The following is a 19,751-nucleotide window of genomic DNA, read 5'->3' on the forward strand; positions in this document are numbered from 1 at the left end:
CTGCTCCATCAATGTTTAGATTTTCCTTCTCACAGATGTATTTGCTTATCAAATTAGCATTTACTATATGCACTAGGAGCTCAACTGTTCATTCTGACAACAAGAGACTGTGAAAGTGACCAGGTTTGGGAATTACTGTTTGCTATCAATTCTGTTTGACATCCAAGTTCTGGACAGAAGAGTAGATAACAGTAATGTCAGATGGGTGATTTTCACTGGTTTACAGCAGCAGTTGTAGATCAAATCCAGTCCTTAGCCTGATTTTTTTTTTTACAAATAAAGTTGTATTGAAATACGGTAACATTCATTTGTTTATTCAGTAATTGAGGCTGTTTTTTATGCTATGAAGACAGTGTGGCGAGGCAGTTATGACACAGACAAAATGACCTGCCAAGTCCAGAGTCTTTTTTTATGCTCAGGTCTTTTATAGAGCATGTGGGCTGACATCTCATTGAGTAACAAGTGCTACTTGTCTAACTGTAGCTTGCATCATTTTCAGAGGCGTCCAAAGAGTTAGAGTCAGAGAAAATATGTGGACAGAAGCCCACTGTGTGTGTGTGTATGGGTGTGTGTGTGTGTTTGTGTGTGTGTGTATATATATGTTGCAAACTTGTAAGCTAGCATTTGGGAGGTGGAAGCAGGAAGATTTAAGAGTTTATAGCTAGCATGGGCTGCATGAAAACTGATCATAAAATATAGGAATGAACGACATGTGGCCTGTGGCTTTTATTACATTCTAGACAGTTTAAAGGAGGAAATTTAAAATGCAAAACAATAGGCAGTACCTCTAGGCAATAATTTCAATGAACTGGACTATTACAGAGAAAACCCAAGGCCAGTGCAATACACATGTCAAGTGAATATTCCTTGTGTTGGCAACAGTATGTCTCCTGCTGACAGAATTATAAGTGGCTGACAGACTGTGTCCGCCATGTTGGCATACAGGCCTCTTTCTTTGAAAATGTCCATAAGAGATGAATAGGGAGAGGCCAGGGACTGTGAGGCATTGTCTAGGGGCCCGGTGCCCAGGCCTCAGAACTTCAGGGGGATGACAGGCCAGTACTTCGGCTGCTTTCTGTCACAGTGCTTGTCAAAGCTCAGCTGAACAGCAGCCTCCATGGCCAGGATCTTGGGAGCACTGTTTCCATATAAGCGCTTCATCTCTGCTTGACGCCGCTCCCAGGGCTTCTCAGACGGGGGCTCCACTGACCTGTGGTGGTTGAAGTACAGGCCGTGGTCTGCATTCACATAGTCATTCAGACGTTCCTCGTCCAGCTGCTGCTGTCGCCCTGGGAATGGACATGATTAAGACCATAAAATATATACAAATGCAAGAAGAGGTTCTAGCAGATACTGATACTCCTGCTACCACACCTCACATGCTGCCTGTGGTCCCTAAGCTCCCTCTGTTGTCCTTTTCAATAGTAAACGTGGACACTGTTAGGGCAGCTGAGCTGATCTGCAGATCCTGAGGCATGAAGCTCACTGCTCACTTCCTAGAGGCCACTAGCTACTGACAGAAACTGCAAAATGCCTCCAAGAAGCCCATTATTCCAACGGAATAATCCTCTACAGCAGACCTTGAAGATACAGGAGAAAAGTGAAAGCACTTTGCTTTCTCGTGTCATCTGACTGGCCATGAATGGCAAGCAGTCCTTGTCTGCTTTCATGTACTGCTTCCCCATGGGAGGGAAACGTTTCCTTCAAAGTTCAGTGCTACAAGAAGCACATCTCTAAAGATTACATTTGGGGATGTGCTATGGCACGTGTGTGGGGCTCAGAGAACAACACTCTTCTATGTGAGTCCTGGGGAATCGAACACTGGTTGTCAGGCTTAGCAGCAAGTGTACTTCTCCACTGAGCCAGCTTATCATCCCTAGTTTTTCTTTGCCTTTTGCACTCATGTCTGGTATGCCTGTATGTGTGCACGTATGTGAACATGGAGGCCAGAGGTTGACTTTAGGAATCTTCCTCAACTACTATCCATTTTATATACCTAGGCAGGCTCAAGTCATTTGAATCCAGAGCGCAAAATGCAGCTCGTCTGGTTAGCCTGCTTGCTCCTAGGATTGCAGGTGGTTGACCGCCATGCACATCTGGTATTTCTGTGGGTTCTGGGGGTTCAACCTCTGGTCCTCACACATATGACAAGTGCTTTACACAGAGCCATCTACTCAAGCCTCAAGAAGTAGTTCTTACTAGGACAAATGTGGTGTGTATATGGCATGGCCCCTCTGTATCTGACTCACATTCTGTCTGCTATACAACAAAGCTGCTTTTCTTGGTGTGGGCCTTCACTTGTCAGGTCTCAGCTTAGCACAGGTGAAAGCTTCCAAGTCTACTAATTCAGTAAATCCCTGTGAAGTAAGCAGATTCAATTTCTTTCTCCCTTCTCTCCTTTTGTTTAAACCACTGCAAATCCCAATATTATAATTCTTATTCCTATGTAAATAGCAGCATAAGAATGTCAACAAAGCAATGTTGCAGAAGGTAGAAGGATGTGAGCTCACACCCATTTTGTAAGCAACTCTGTCAAGAGGAAAATTGATAGCCGGAAGCTTACTATCTGTAGCCACTATTGTTACCCAGAGGAATGCCTCAAGATAAGGAGTCAAGATGGCTGTAGGGGAATAAAACAATGGCATAAATCACTCTTTCCTTGTTCGGCCACTCAATGCTAGTATCTGGGAAGGAAAATAGCAGTGAGCTAATCATGTGTGAAGGAAGACATTTATATAGTTACTCGCAGTCACCCTTGTAAATCCCACCTTTTTATGACTAACACCTTGGACGTGGTGAGGAGATTTACAAACTTGAAACTTAAAAATAGATATAGCTAGGCCTGATGGCACATGTCTTCAATTCAGGAGGCAGAAGCAGGTGGATCGCTGTGAGTTCAAAACTAGGTTGGTCTACATCATGAGTCTAAGACAGCCAGAACTGCACAGGGAGATCCTGTGAGGTGCATTCTGCTGTTGCAGAGGACCCAGATTTCATTCCCAGCACCCATGATGGGTAGCTCACCCGTACCTCTAACCCCAGTTCCAATGGGTCTGAGGCCCTCTGGCCTCTAAGAATACCCCCACACTTTTGGCATTCACTCACACAGACATAAACACATACACATAAACTGACAAATAAAAATGGCTTTGGACACACATATGCAGTCACTGTTGTCTTAGAACATCTGCACTTTACCTTTACCCGTGGAAATAATGGGCAGACAAAGCAAATGATGGGGAAACAGCAGAAACAACATGCATAGCCTTTACTGGGAGATGCACAAAACTGGCCCAGTCACAAATGAATTGCAGGTCACTGAGAATTTCCTACAAAACATTGGCATTTCAGCTAAGTTGAAAACATAAGTATTTCTGCTGTTTGGTCCTCAGAGGTGTGTACAGGCCACAGTCATCCTGAGCTCTGCTAGAGGAGTGTGGTGGTGAATGTGGCAGGGAAAATGGCCATTTCATCTCTGACCTCACTTCTATAGGGAGAACAAATATCAAAACTGGGTCAGAGAAAATCACTTGATGGTTCTCTGTCTGCTTCTTATTTCTAGAAATCCCTGTGTTTCTGATGGGAAGCTAGGGTAGAATCCCAGACGGGGAGCATGTTTCCCCTGGGCTCTCTCTTATATCATTCCTTCACCTCTGTCCTGGAACTGTCCCCCTCTGCTTCTTCTGGCACAATTTTGAAGACAGCTTAGACTGCCTGGTGGGATACAGTCTTTAAGCAAGCACTGGGTTCTATACTTAGCCCAGGCTGGTTATGTAGCCAAGGTGACTTTGAATTCCTTAATTTATGGTCTACACCTCTGAGGTGTGGGGTTATAGTAGAGTACTACTATGCCTGGTTTATACAGTGCTGAAGATGAAACGGCAGACTCTTCTTCCCAGGCTAGGCAAGTACTGTATCAACTGACTTAGAGCTTAGACTCAACCATTTAGGTTAAAATCAAATACTCTCTGAGCAACTGGCTGTGTAGTAATCATCAGTGTCTGAAAATATTTTGGAATGTATTGACTTAGGGAACCAAGAATATATGAAACAATTCCTGGGCTTGAAGGCCTCTCCACTCTGTCTGTTTATTATTTGTTCTTTAATTCCTCCCATCCAAGTAAAGACAGGCTCTGTAACCCTCAGCACCATTTGTCAAGGTAAGGTGAGGGCTTAGCCAACTGCACAGTGAACGGTCCACTGAAGTTGAGGAACATCGACATTACAACGGAGACACAACTGGATGGTGGCCTTGCAAGGTTAACTGCCTGGCTCATTTTAAAACTGAAAACAGCGGTAGCATTCCGTGCTACTGAGCACTGTTTTCTCGTGCGGTTGTGATAGCAGTGGATCTTGACTGACAGCATGATTGAGGGAGCCCTAGGAGATAGTAAAGCACAACCTCTGCATGTGTCTCGGAGTATACTTCTAGATGATCAACCAAGGAAGGAAGGGACGTCTGTCAGGACCATGCTAAAACCATTCAAAAGGCCCAGAGTGAATATTAGGATTAGCAGGAAGGGGCCTGTCAGCATAGGCATGTTCTTCGTGCTGCCATTGGAAGCTATGGCTACCTGATGTTTTAAGGTTTTTCAGGCTCCAAGGCGTGACTCCATCTAGTTGATCTTGACTGTAATATCTGAAACTCTCAAGCCAAAGTAAGTTTTTCTTTCCTAGTAGACAGGTATGTTTGTCACAGCCATGGAAAGTGTGACTAACATAAGGGTATTTACTCGCTAACTATAAATCAAAACAACGTCTAAGTTTCATTCCAGCTTCAAAATGGGCCTGAAGAGGCCTCATCACTGGGGCATTGAAATGAGAGCTTATGTGGAAAGAGCGTTTTTGCAGATAAAAGACAATGATGAGATTCTACCCTAATCTACTGAGAGTGACCTTATATGAGACAGAAAAGGACACAGAGACAGTCATGTCTAGACAGAGGCTGTGAAACTGCTACAAGTGAAGGGATACCAGGAGACACCAAGTACGGCACGAAGCAAGGTTCTAAGCAGTGGTTCTCTGTGAGTCATAACCCCTTTGGGGATTGAATAATCCTTTCACAGGTGTCACCTAAGACCACCAGAAAACACAGATATTTAATTATGATTCCTAACAGTAGCGACATTATAGTTATCAAGTAGCAGCGAAAGTTGTTTTATGGTTGGGTCTCACCACAGCATAAGGAACTGTATTAATGGAGCACAGCAATAGGAAGGTTAGCAACCATTGCTTTAGAGCCTTTGTAGGAAGGCAGCCCTGCGGACACCTTGATTTTGGATGTGAAAAGAATAAACCTCTGCTATATGGCCATGAATCTGCTATAATTTGCTACAGCAATCCTACAAAACAATACAACAATATGCATGTGGGATTAAAACAGCATGCCCCATCGCTAATCAGTAATACGATATAGAGGAAAAACTTTACTGAACTCCATGTAGGTTTAGGGCACATGGTTTTGACATGTTTTTAATTCAGTCTATGAATCTATTAAGATGCTGTGACCAGGAGAATTGAGTTCCAACTGCTCTTGCAGAAGACCCAAGATTGGTTCCTAGTACCCAGGGCAGGGGGCCTAACAACTGCCTTTAATTCCAAGTTCCAGGGGATCCAAAGCCTTTGGCCTGTATAGACATTGTACTAACACTCATATTCCTCTCCCCCCATAATTAAACTTAATTTTAGAAAAGAGGTATTACTAATGTAGAATTATAATCCATAATGGGAAAAAATAATCACAGGAAGCAACTTGGACTTTAGGGAAATTTTGCCCAGCAGGAAATTACTCAATAAATATTCTACACATAATTAGCTCAAAGGCAGCACAGTTTGAGAGACAAAGCACTACAATAATGTGTGCTAAAGAATGGTATTGCCCCTCTTTTTTCTAGGATGAGCAAGGATGAGATTTTCTGCTATGCTGCCAAAGTTAATGGCAACAGTACAATCTTGAGTAAATCAAGAACGCCATTCTGCCTCATCAGCTACAGACTCAAAACACAGGTGTTTGCCGGACAGTCATTGATTGGTCTCTTTACTCTGTTCCTCGTTCCACATCCAATGTAACCCTGGAGTGGACAATCACCATTTTAGCTTTGACAAGGAAAGTGCATTTACCCACTCCCTTCCACTTTTCTGTGACCTTCAACATCCATTACCTTGATGGATGCTTTTTTGTTCTCCTGAACATCTGTACCAGAGGAGATGAAGGCATACTTGGAATGGTCACAATCAGTGTGCTTTCATACTTTAACCACATTATTTAAACCAAAACAGCTTAGGAAATACTGGACTGTAAGCCTTGTTATATGCCCTAAGTTTTCTAGAGGACAGACTAGAGGTTTTCAGTGCATTGACTTAAAGGGTCAGTCACTATAGACACAAGAATAGAAACCCTCTGAATGGGGTACACAAAACATAATGGAGCCCATGTTTCCTATGAGATGTATGAATACAAGTGGACTCTTCAGTAAAAATAACACAGTAGTCTAAGCAGCAAAGTGAACTTATCTTTTCTCTCATTCCAAACAGATCGTATTCCTCCAAGTCCAAAGCGTTCCATTTCTCCATAGCTATCTGGTAACAATCATCCTTCCACTGCTTTGGACACTGGCTCTACCCCTCGTCTGTATCAGTAATACTCTTCTGTACATCATTTAAAGAGGATTTTATTTCAGTTTCATTTAAGAATATCACACTCTCTGAGAACACATCCTTGTTTCAAGCCAACATCCACCCTTGAATCACATCTAATAAAGACCTGACTGGTACAACACCAAGACCTTCTAAGTATCATGCAGTTTCAATTGATGGCTATTTATGACTAAAATGTATCCGTTTGAATGCTAACCATTTTTCCTAATAACTGAAACCACAGCTAACCTTTAAAATGTTACAACTGTCTATTTTCTAAAAAGTACTGTTATCACTAACATTTCGAGGAAGTGTGTTAAGGGGAAATGATGACATAGAACATAATGGAAAGCATAAGTGTTTCCAAGGCACGAAAGGAATGGGTTTTTGTTTTTTTCTTTTTACTATGCTAGGGATAGAACCAAGGACCATGTGCATGCTGGGCAACCACCTTACCACGGAGACACAGCACCTCTTCTGTACTCTATGTGCATGAGTACCTGCAGAGGCCTGAGGTTGGTGTTGGGTGTCTCCCTTGATTGCTTTCTACCTTTATTGTCTTTTGAAGTTGAGGCAGGGTCTCTCACTGAACCTGGAGCTACCTGAAAGCTAATCTTGAAAGCCAGCTTATCCTGGGGATCAAATCTCCACCTCCCAAGTACTGGAATTACAGGTGGATGCCATGTCTGGCCAGCTTTTGTGTTGGTGAGACAGACACTTTATCTAGTGAGCGTCTTCCAAACACCATCCAGGATTCCTTATTCCCACTTCAAGTTTTATGCTTTCATCATTTAAAGATGTTAATCATTGGGAAGAGCAGAACTCACAGACAAGAACATGCTTGTTGTCCAGGCTAAAGGATTTTATTAAACAGATCACTGATGATGATGAACTGTCTAAATGAGAAATTCTTGTTCACTGACTACTTCTGAAACCTTAAGCTTAAAAATTCAGGTGTGTGGGGCTGGAGAGATGGCTCAGTGGTTAACAGCACTGACTACTTTTCCAGAGATCCTGAGTTCAAATCCCAGCAACCACACAGTGGCTCACAACCATCTGTAATGAGATCTGATGCCCTCTTCTGGTATGTCTGAAGATAGCTATAGTGTGCTTATATAGAATAAATAAAAAATCTTTAAAAAAATTAAGGTGTGCCTTTTCTCACAAGTAATGTTTTCCGAAACCCTGTGCTCTCTAACCCATGTTGTAACTGACTGCATTACAATTATATGTGAACATGCTCCAATACTGTACCTCTTCATTTGGGGTGTACACATTCTGAGAAAAGCTAAAGTTTATTTCTGTGGACCAAGGAAAGAAATGTCCTCTATGGGGCTGATGAGTTGGCTTGGTGGGTAAGGGCACCTGTCATTAAGCCTGATGACCATAGTTCAATCCCGGTGACCTATATGGTGGAAGGAGAAAACCAACTCTTGCAAGTATGTCTCTGACCTGCACATTCTCCCATGGAAAAGCAAATAAACATAATAAAAAAGAAATGTATTCCATGCAAAACAGAAACTATTGCTTCCATGTAGTCGTTTGGATATACTTTCTTTTTTTCACTGCATGCATGTTTGTGTATCATTTGGTAGCCTCATGCCTGGGAAGGTGATTAGAGGCCACTGGATTTCTTAGAGCTGGACTTCCAGGTGGTTGTGAGCTGCCATGTGCCTGCTAGGAATGGAACCTGGGTCCTCTTGCAAGAGCAACAAGGATTCTTAACCACTGAACTATTTCTCTAGCCCCTAGATAGACTTTCTAATATGCAGCAAAGAAATCAACAGTTTCATCAGAAGAAAATTAGTATACCGAAGAGAACAAGTGGTTTAGAGACTAATCACAAGCAGAGACTAAAGGGAATGATACTTTATCCTAAGCCTGGCACTCAGTTCCTGGCATCCACTGGGTATTAATAAAGGCTAATCTACTGTTACGAGGGCAGAGCCATTTTAAAATGGAAATGAAACGTTCCTATGTTGAAGCTTCCATGTCTCTGTTTACTAGAAAAGTCTAGGTTAGAAGGATACAGTGGTATGTCTCATTAGCCCTAGTACTCAGGAAACTGAAGCAGCAGGATCAGAGTTCCAGGTCAGTTTGTGCCATATAGGAAGACAGTCTCAAAAACTCAATCAACCAACCAACCAAATGAATATTCTACATAAAATACACAATGAGACCCTACTGAAAGGCATTTTGAGACTGAATACTGGTTATAATGGGGAATGAAGTACTTGTTAATTTTTAAGGGCACTTATAATAATAAATGGTCTGATGAACAGTGGCAATTTTCAGTAGAAAAATTCCTGCTTTGGGACTTTGCAAAGCTCTGACTTGTAGTATGGGGCAAACAGGAAAGCTATACATAGGAGGCATTTGTTATTAGGTTCACACTGACTGTATACTGCAGGGAGCTATATAGGATCGGTTCTGGGCTGTGTCCCAGAGAGGTGCTCAGAGTACAGCAGTTGGGAAACCTTATCATGTCAGGGAGAAACATGGCACAGAGAAAAGCTGCATCGTACAGCACAGTCTGCAAGAGCTGAATGCTAATAGCAAGTGAGTGATTGTGTAATTAACCTCCTTAAGCTTCACTTTTCTCCTCTGTAAAATGAGTTTCATGCCTTGAGGATCTGCTACTTGGGTTAGAGAAGGTATACATGCATGCGCACATATAAATTCCATCTGGTTGAAAGTCTGATGCTCACAAAATGGTGGATGTATTATTAGGAACTCAAATGAACAGTTCTATATAATCTGACTCTGAGGACCAATGTTAACTGAGGTACAACACCACCATAGTTTTTCTAAGCTTAGGACCAGATTTAGATTATTAACTGGACTGAAATGAAAAGTTATAAAATAACTTGGTATGTTAGAAAAAAGATGAAAACATCAGGGCAGTGAAGGGAGCACCAGGTAACAGGTATGAACTTACGTCGCTCTTCTCTGTGCCTCTCGGTCTGTGCGAAGTACTGGCGGAGCTCCTCAGTGATCTCCATATTGCTCAGGTCACACTCGACTTCGTCATCCGAATCCGACTCCAGCTCTTCCTCTTCACACAGGGCTTCTTCATCTTCTCTTGCGGATGCCTGGCTTCTACGGCTGTTATACAGAGGCTGCTCGAAGCTTCTGGGATGGGAAACACTGTAGGGAGACTCCTGCCACTCCATGTGCTGACCTTCAGAATTCCAAGGATGTCCAGTCTCATAAGCAAAGGAGCTCCAGGGTTGAACTCCATGAGGGAAGAACCATGGGGAAGTGAAATAGGAATCCCTGAACTTTCTGTAAGCATTCTGGTGGCTCTGCATCCAGAGCATTGCATGGTAATAATGTTGCCAGTATCTTGCATATACTGGGTGAGAATACCAAGATGTAGTAGCCCTCCATTTTGAGGCCTATAGAATGGACATATAAGACAGACATCAAACGGTTCAATGTCTAGAGAATCTTCAAATGTTTAACCAACTAAACGACAGCTACTTACTGAGTGTTATCAGTTACTTTTCTGTTGTGATGAAATACCAGGAGCAAGAACAGTTTATAGAAGAAAGAGTTAGAGGGCTTAAAGTTCCAGAGGGTTTGAGCCCATGACGGCCAGGAGGCATGACAGCAAGCAGCAGGCACAGTAGCCTGAGCAGAGAGCTGAATCACAGCTACAACCATAAACTTGAAGTACAGAGAGTGAACTGGAGGTCGGGCAAGGCTATACAGTCTCTAAGTCCACACTACAATTGATGTACTTCCTCCAGCAAGGCTACACTTTCTCAGAACCTCCCCAAACAGTACCACCAACTGGAGATCCAGTGGTCAAATACATAAGCCTAGAGGGAACACTTCACACTCAAACCACTATACTCCTTTCTACGAGGATGCTATTAAGCTTACAAACAGAAGTGTAAAATAGGTTTGTGCCCACAGCAGAGGGCAAATGTAACAAATTTCCTGACTATTTGTACTTCAGGTCCCCAAAAAACAAGAGCTGAAGGTTATGGGGGCTTATATAATTGATTAGTGTTGACAACTTCACAGGATCCCAAATCATCATCATTGGGGTGGCAGATCTCTGGGTTCACTCCTGGGGGATTATCTTAATTATGTTAATTGAGTCAGGAAGATCTTCCCAGTGGGTGGCACCATTCCTTCACAGGGGTACTAGACTACATACATAGAACAGAAGCATGCATTTATCATCCCACATTCCTGGTTGTATATGCAATATTACTGCCAGGATTACTACCTTTGAACTGTGAGCCAAAATAATTTTTTCTGCCTTTTGTATTTTATCACAACAAGAGGAAAAGAAACCAAGACACTGAGGACAGAGACAAAGATTATCTTCTTTGAAAAATGCCTTCATTTTATTCACAGTATTTATACTAAGAGATTACCTTAAGATTTTTTAAAATTAGTACATGTAACAACAGTTTCATAATGACATCTTCATGTGTGTACACGATGTATTTTGATCATATTCACCCAGGGTTACCCAGTTTCACCCCATCCCACTCCTAAGGTTACACTTCTTCCCAAGTAGTTTTCCATTTACTGTTTGATAAGACAAGGTCAGATAAAAGTTCTGACATTTGTTATCTTGGCTATCTGTAGTGCTCATTTTAATGACCACTCTAGAGTTCCTTCTCCTATTAATCTGCTGGCTGAGCTCATTCCTCAATGTCTGAGACATATGTCTATTGTCATACAAGATGGTGTTTTTACTTTTAGTTGTCTGATATACAAACTGAGTGTCCCTTATCTCAAATGCTAGGGCCAGAAGTGTTTCAGATTTCAGTGGCTTTTGGAATGACTGCGTACATTAAGAAAAATAAGTAATCTTACCATTGCTGTTACCTCTGATTGCAAAAGTCCAAGTGGGAACTAAAAGACAAACACAAACGCAGTAAGAACATTTGGTCACTACTGCTATAGGACAGTCACAGCTATTCGATGGTCTTCAAAATAGCCCTTAAGAGGCTGTTCCTTGTCCAAGCATCATGCCTGATTTTCATGCAACAAGAAACTGTCACCTGGGTGGTGGTCTTGTGGTCTAGAGAACAAGCTCCCTTAGGTCTGATTGAATCAGAGGACACTGCCTGGTTTTATACCTATTAGTTGTTTACTGAGAGAAAAGTCTATGAAAATAGCCATAACCACATAATTTAGTAGTAGCTGTATACAAAATAATGTGTCTTAGAACAAGGGTCCCAAGCTTACAATATTAATTTACTAGTTTTTCCTTCCTTCCTTCTTCTTTTTTTGAGACAGGGTTTCTTTGTAATAACTCTAGTTGTCTTGAACTCTCCATATAGACCAGGCTGTCCCTGCACCGAGTGATCCAGCTGCCTCTACCTCCCAAGTGCGCCACCACTGTCAGCCTACTTTACTAGTTGTAAGCATAGGCTAATGTCTATTTAAAATAGCCTTGGCTTCTTTTTTTCTTTTTTGAACTTTTCTTTATTATTTATGATGTACGTGGGTGTGCTGTGTGTGTGTCATGGCACGTGAGTATGGAAGTCGAGAGTGAATGAGTCAGTTCTCTTTTTTCTGTGGGCTCTGGACTTGACTAGGGTTGCCAGGCATGGTGGTAGGCACCTCTACCCACTGGGCCATCTTGCCAGTCCAAACTTGGGCTGTCTTGAACCTTGAAAAGACTTTATCTTTCCAACTGACTAGAAGCCATACGATGGGGCTTTCTCAAACAAGATGTTTCTCCAGCCTCAGCTTTGGTTTTGGTTTCATACACTCCTCTTTCCCTAAGAACCCTGCTTCCTTGTAGAAGGAGGCTCTAGAGGCATGACGAAGCGTTACCTACACAGCTTTTCCAACCCAGTTAAAATAAATGTTAGGGCTGGTAAGATGCCCAGCAGGTCATCACATGACACTGATGACCTGGAATCCACAGTGGCAAGATAGATTCCCAAAAGTTGTCCTCTGACCTTGGCCTATGCCATTACTACTACATACGTACACACTAATAATACATTAAAAGTTAATTCCTAAAATGCCTGGCAACATCAGAATGTACTTTTTTTTTAACAAGTTATATCAGGTGTCGTGGTGCATACTTGTAATTCCAACTTGGGAGGCTGAGGCTGGAAGACCACCATGCTTCAAGGTGAAGGTCATTTTGGGCTACAGAGTTCTTGTCTCAAAACAAAGTTAACAAAAATAGTATCTTAAGATGCATGCAAATTTAAGATCACACAAAACAGAAGCACAAAAATGTGATACTTAAGGAAGAAACTCTATTTGTCTTATCTACTTTGCGAGAGGATGAAACCAAAAGCCTCAAACTGTTAAAAATAAAACTGTATTTCATGACCTCAATGAAACGTCTTCATGAGTATCTTTAAAAACTAAGATGTCACACTGACTATATCTAGGGCTACCAGATTTATCTTAAAGAAAATCATTCATAATGAAATGTAACAAGCTTTCAGATAGGGCAAGGCTAAGAGGGTTGACATGACATTCTGCAAACTTCTCTTAAACACAGTCCGTACCTGCTAAATTTAGGGCTATGCACACACACATACAGTGGATGGAAACCAGGAGAAAGTTATCAAATGTAGTGAGTACTTAAGTCTAATTGATCCACTTTTCAACTGTAATTTAAAGGTTTAAAACAGGGCCCATTTCCTGGAAACTCAGCTAACAGCTAATGTTCTTTATAGGCTATGGAGGAAATAGAAAATAGTCAGTAATTGGGTATGTTATCATCCACCATAATAGAACGCAAATGCAATTATAGTAGAAATCAGTGCATACTCAAGTGCTAAACTATCAGGCGAAGCCTGTAAGTGGCTAATTCACTAAAGCTAGGTTTCATATTGCTAACACTGAAGCCTGAAGAGCTTTCAGTGCCTGCAGCACACAATGACACTGAAGTGAACTCCATGTGTATCTTAATCAAATTTCTTTTCTAGATTAACAAATAGCATCGAAATTAAATGAGAGAAGTCCAAGAGTCATTGTGGGTCTTCTGGAAATTAAGAGCTTTGCATTCTAGCTGGGTATGGTAGTGCACGCCTGTGATCCCAGTACTCAGGAGTCTGAAACAGAAATGAAAGTTTGAGGCCAGCATGGGATACAGCACCAAGTTCCAGACCAGCCTGAGCTATATACCGAGACCCTGTCTCAAAAAACAAACAAAAAACAAAACAAAAACCAAGCAAAGCAAACCAAAGTGCTTGGATTATAGACATCATTCTATGCCTTGCAAATTACATAAGTAGATCAAGTCCCATGAACTCAAAATTTAATAAACCCCGCTGTAAATGAACATTTATAGTAGGCCAAATCCTGTTTGACTTATAATTGCGAAGATCCAATGTGACCTTACAGGTGCTACCAGATTCTGAAAATCTATGAGACTGTGAAGGCTCTTCTACTACAGCTAGCCAGTTAAGCAACATGAGAAAGGCAGTAACCCCTGAAGACGATCAAGGGTAATTAGTGACATTTTCCCAGCAGCTCAAATGTCAATGTTTGTGATTACAAAGGGCTTCAAAGGAGTTCTACTTTGCACAAAGCTTGCTTATGATTTGGGTTCAGCACATAATTAGGTAGCAGGGTTGCAGCGATACTGTGTAATAGGGATCACCCAGTGCTCACTCCAAATATTTCTGCAAGCCAGAAGCCAGGAAAACCATCTTTGCTCACTAAGGGAAGTCGATTTCTACTTCCCAACAAGAAGATGTTCACCTTGAACCTGGTGTAGCCCACCATCAAGAAGGTGAGTCACGCTGGAGAGCCAAGATCCTCGTACAAGCAAGCTCTCTACAGATTTATAGAACCCCACCCAGCTACCAGACATTTTGAAGACCTAGGCCGTAAAGGGAAGATGCAATTTATGTTAATGATGGACCACAGGAACTTTGCCAGCAATTTTGTTTGGTTTTAAATGCCAAGTAGAAGAGGAATTCAATTAGTTTTGGCTGCTGGAATACTTATATCAAATTGGTGCCATCCTTCAGCAAGTACAGGATCACTGGGGCTGGATATAGGACGCCTAAGATCCTACAGATATTCAAATTAATAATTTCAGTGAGTTAAGATTTGAATTTACAAAGAAGTCTCTCAAAGTCGAATGAGATAAAGCACAGAGAAACATGTCAAAAGGCACAGCAATCTACACTCTTTATACATCTTAGCTTGGGATTTCTAGTATCACTTTTCATATTTTGTGCTAGAATTCTTCAGCAAAGGTCTAGATAGGACATACTTTAGGGTTGTGGGCCACATGCACTGATTTTTATATAATGTTGATATTCAATATTGCTTTAAAAACATGACAAGACAAGCACCCCTCACTTTAAAACATATAAACTCACTTCCTACCTTCCTATTGACTACAGTTTTAAGTTAATGTGATAATACCTTATATGTTCTATCCTTTATATACTGAGCATCCCAAGTGGTCTTCACTTTCTACTCAGAACTCAGTGCGGGAATTTCTCATGTATCTCTCATATATCTTTCACAAATTATCAGGCTCTACATAAGACTAGCAGAAACAAACAAACAAATTATGATCAACTCTAATCTTGGTAAGCAAGTGATCTCCAATATTTGAGGTGGAGCAAAAGAGGAAAAAAGTTTCCATTAAGAAGTGAGGAAATTGAAATGTTTATTAAAGCTCTTCTTAGACAAATAAAGACTTAATTAGAAGCACCAACAAGTGCTGGAGAGATGGCTCAGGGGTTAGGAGCACTGGTTCTTACAGAGGACAGGTTCAGTTCCCAGCACCCATACAGTGGCTTACAACCTTCTGTGACTCTCGCTCCAGGGGACCTGATGCATCTTTTGGCTTCCTTTGGCACTATATGATTGTAGTACACCTGCATACGTGCAAGCAAAACACTCACCCACATAAAAACATCCTTTAAAAAAAAGGCAATAACAAAAAGACCTATACAACAGTATCAATCTAAAGCATGAGGAGGGCCATGATCTCTGGTACAAACTGCTAACCTGTCAATAGTAAACAGGACCACGAGGAAGCAGGCACAGCAGTTTTCACTAGATATACCTGGACCGAGTACAGTCTTCCTTGCAAAGGGAATCTGCTCCTTTGCAAAGGCGTCTGGTAACACTCTTAAACTGGTGAAGGATTGAACAAGAGCATTTAGCATCCCTGGTAAAACTAACACTGCAGTACTCCCAGGCATTACAGCAGAGCTTTCATCTCAAGAAAAGCAAGCATATGGGGGCAGCAGGTCCCATTTTATCTTTCACTACCTCACCCCGACCCAATAGTCTCCTCCTCCTTTCTGGAACAAGCCTTCAGGGACTGAACAAGTTTGCTTCTGAAGGGCTGGTGCAACGGAGAGAAAAGCGATTGGCAATGTCAGGGAAGGCCGGATCCGAAGCTCTGCAAACTGGGCAGCCCTCCACAGCGAACACAATGGCATCATGGTCACCACCCAGCTGAGCTCTGGGGAATACAGAGACCATTCATTGTCTGTCCTCAACCACCAAAGGAGGGAGGAAAAAAACCACAACGACATTGAGGTCATTCACTAACCACTGCTGAGGCCTACCGACAAGACAGAGCCTCCCAGTCTTGAATGATATATTTTCCCATACAGCCTTTCTAAAGCAAGAAAGAAAAAAAAAAGGGGGAAAAAAGCACATTTGTTCGGCAGCGGCTCTGCTTGCTCTGAAAGACATATTTTTAAATGCACAACTATACACAAAGAACAACAGTTGGGAGTTTTATCATTTTTCTCCAGATAAAATGACTTATTTTCACTAAATCATTAACATATTCTACCTATGATAATGCTTTGTTGAAAGGCAGTGGCATATATATTCTTTTCATTGCATATTTGTATACCATTTTTTCTTGAATATTCATAATCTTATAATTATAGGATGTAGGACGTGTCATGGCAACCAGAAAGCAAAATAAAACCACAAATCCTCTTCAGAACTATAATGTATATTCTATAACACCAATTTCCTTTCTGCTTTATCTTTGTACAATTCTGAAAATTAAATACATGAAGGCTCATTTGCTTTTACTTTTGCAAAGGAAGCTATTCAAAATCAATTGTTATATTAGTCTTTGTGTCTACAGCCTGGAGGGTCAACTTTTTTGCTGTTGAGGTCCCCTTTGATTTGGCTTTGAGCCAGACTGACAGTCTGGGGATGCAATTAAGATCATCAGAACACACTGCCTGCTACAAAGGAGTATGCTGGGGACTAAAATGAAGTAAATGAAGGCCCGAGTAACAGAAGTTCATGTGTGATTGTAAGAAATCTTCCTGAACATGCACAATGCCAGCCCATTAGAGATGCCTTTCAATTGCATAAATACCAGTAGTTAGCTCAATGAGGAAAAATGATACAACGGGGATTTCTGACAGTTTCCTGCCCTCCTACACTTGCTGTCCCCATGCCACCTCTAGCTGGTTCTTGTAGTTAGTTGAGCATAGCAGGCTTGACACTCTCATGGATTTTTTTCCTATAGCTTTGTATGGTCTCTACATAGTCATTTATAGACATTAAAGATGGCACAAGTCCAAATGGCCTACGTCCACCATGGGAGGAGTCCATGCTCCACTTTTAAAACAAGAACATTTGTTTATTGTGTGCATGTGTCAGTTTACCCACTGGGCTACCTTGCAAACATACAGCAGATCCATCTGTAACAGCCATCTTTAAAGCTGAAGATGGAGGGAGACAAGTAAGGATTATTTAATTCCTTTTTCACTTTCTCAAGCCCAGGCTCCAGTTCATGCTTACCTGGGTGTTGCAAGTGCTGTTACAAGGCAGGCATGGGGTAGGTTGAGAAGACTGAAAGGGTATAGATACCAATTCTTGCCCCTTCCAATACAAATCACATTTGACCCAGAGAAAGGTACTGTTTACTTTAACAGCAAGGATGAGAAAAGATTTGTGAATGGCTCTCTTTGCAATTGCGCTGAATCCTTTGTGTGGCTAGTATCAATCAGAAATGAACTAGGAGTCCCAACAGGAGCAAGACACTCTTAGTCAGAAACATAACAGGTAATCAGAGAGCTGAAAAACCAGGACACCAGAGAACGATGATAATCCAGTTCACAAGAAGGTGACTCTCGTCTCATTTCAGGCACGTATTTCATACAACCTATCCTAGTGTGACCATCAGAGAGGAAGGCCAAATAGAGCACACACTCACAATTACTGGCACAGCAGCAAACATCTTGACTAGTTTGGGCACTTAAAGCCACTTTTATCTTTCCAGAGACCTATTTTAAGTTACTTCCTATAAATACTTTTCTAGTAATTCCATGCTAATTTCTTTTCTGCATACTGTACTTCCTCTGGGCACTTATTTGGAGGGGATAGATTCTATAATTTATTCCTTTTAGAGATCCTATTTTTCTTCCACCAGAGAAAATAACAGGTATAATCTCATGCCTTTAGAGGCTACTGGAATTGTTGAGATTGTCTGTTATATCCTGATAATATTCTCTCCTACCTGTGCTTCCACCAAATTATTAAGGGATAGTAACTAAAAAAAGTAATAAGTTTCAAATGTCTAAATACATTAATATATTTTCAATTCATCTGGCCTTAAACGTTACAGTCTGCATTCACTAGTCCAAGTGGTTTACGGGTGGATTTTGCAACATAAATAAGTAATTTAGAGAGTTCTATAGTGTGCTTGTGAACTCTTATCTAACCTCCAGCCACGTTTAATTTCCTGCCATCCTTATCTTAACTGCTCCTTAAATGCTGGACTTTAAGAAACACAAAATAAGCCTCTGGCAGCTGTGGAACAGTTTCAGGATGAAAATGTCTCTCCGCAACTTCGGGTTATTTATTTTCCCAGCCCAACAGTCAACAGAAGGGATCACACACTTTACTGTGAACCTGCAGGTGTTAGATTTGCCAAAGCATATCTACATGGTTTCTCTTTCACTGCCATCCCAAAGGGACTGTTATCTTGACAAACTATGCTAGCGTAAATTGTACTTTCAAATAGTATCCCAATCTCACAATTCATAGAGGCTTTGTGTTATTAACTTTTAGTCTGAAGATTTTGAGTAATGTTCTGCCTTTTAGTTAAAAAACAAAACAAAAAACAAACAAAAACTCAAATAAAAACCCCAGCAACAGTTGAGTCCAGAACCTAATCTGTGCAGCGAGTTTGTAACGATCATTTCAGGAAAAAAAAAAAAAAAGAAAAAAAGAAAAGAAAATGGTTCAGAACTCTGGTTACCCATAGCAACTATCAAATGTTCTCAAGATAATATCCACTAAGATTTCTGACCTACAGACCTCAAAAGTTGCAAAGGGGATAAAAGAAAACTCGGGTTTTGTTGTTTGTTTTGCTTTTGTAAATAAGCCAGACACTTAGACATCTCCAAGAATGTGTCCCGATAGACCTACTGCAACACTGTGATCCACAGCACATTTGAATTACACCGTGAGCTAAAAAAAAAAAAAAACAAAACAAAAAAAAAAAAAAAAAAAAAAAAAAAAAAAACCAAAAAAACCCCAAACCCCCAAACCTTCCCATGCTTGAGCGTCACTTCTAAAAGATCTGAATTGAAAGAGTCTGAGGTGGGGGCCTGGGAACAGAATTCTCAGCAGGCATTCAAGGATTAGGAAGCACGTGAGGGGTTGAGGGCATAAATTAGAACTAGTTTTAACAATCTGTTAGGGTTTGGGACTCCGGTGGGTCTCTGGAACCACCTCATGCTGCCGGGTGATGGTAATTAACAGCCACAGCCTGAGCGCCAAGACAGTACTCCAAGCTTCTGAGGCAATTAGGCCCGGGGCTGCCACGCTACTCCCTTACTCCCCAAAAGCAACCCATCAGCCCCCGAAATCACCTCGTGGGCACGCGGCTTGCAGATCTCAGGCGGTGGGTAACAACGGATCTAGTTCTCCTGGTGGGGAGGAAAAAGGGGCGGAGTGGAGAAGGGCACAAGGAGAGAGAGAGAAAGAGAGTGGTGTTGCTTGGGCAACAAGGAACGAGCTTCCGGTACGCGTCCAGGAAGACGGAAATCCCGCCTTGGAACGTGACGTTACGTCGTGCTAGTGGTTACACGGAGCCAAGGGCCTCATGGGAAGGGAATTCGTTTGTTTTGGCGGTCCGGGCGGAGAGCCGAGTGCCTATT

The 19,751-nt window shown here is 41.6% G+C and overlaps 1 protein-coding gene across 1 annotated transcript; it reads right to left on the reverse strand.

Moving 5' to 3' along the window:
* Positions 1-711: 711 nt before the first annotated feature.
* Positions 712-19,546, reverse strand: Gemin8 (gem (nuclear organelle) associated protein 8). Its single transcript, NM_001007756.1, has 4 exons — positions 19,464-19,546; positions 11,476-11,514; positions 9,575-10,034; positions 712-1,289 (listed from the first exon to the last, which is right to left on the reverse strand). Exons 2-4 carry the CDS (start codon positions 11,476-11,478, stop codon positions 1,033-1,035), a joined length of 720 nt encoding a protein of 239 aa, NP_001007757.1. The 5' UTR covers positions 11,479-11,514; positions 19,464-19,546; the 3' UTR covers positions 712-1,032.
* Positions 19,547-19,751: the final 205 nt, after the last annotated feature.

The sequence above is a fragment of the Rattus norvegicus genome, chromosome X (genome assembly GCF_021556685.1).
Source record: "Rattus norvegicus strain SHRSP/BbbUtx chromosome X, alternate assembly SHRSP_T2T, whole genome shotgun sequence".
In the NCBI taxonomy this organism is placed as follows: domain Eukaryota; kingdom Metazoa; phylum Chordata; class Mammalia; order Rodentia; family Muridae; genus Rattus; species Rattus norvegicus.

Excerpts from the sequence above, each read along its gene's own strand:
- Gemin8 (NM_001007756.1), bottom strand. Across the intron at positions 1,290-9,574 it reads GAGGCACAGAGAAGAGCGAC|GGCGACAGCAGCAGCTGGAC; the intron begins GTAAGTTCATAC and ends GTCCATTCCCAG.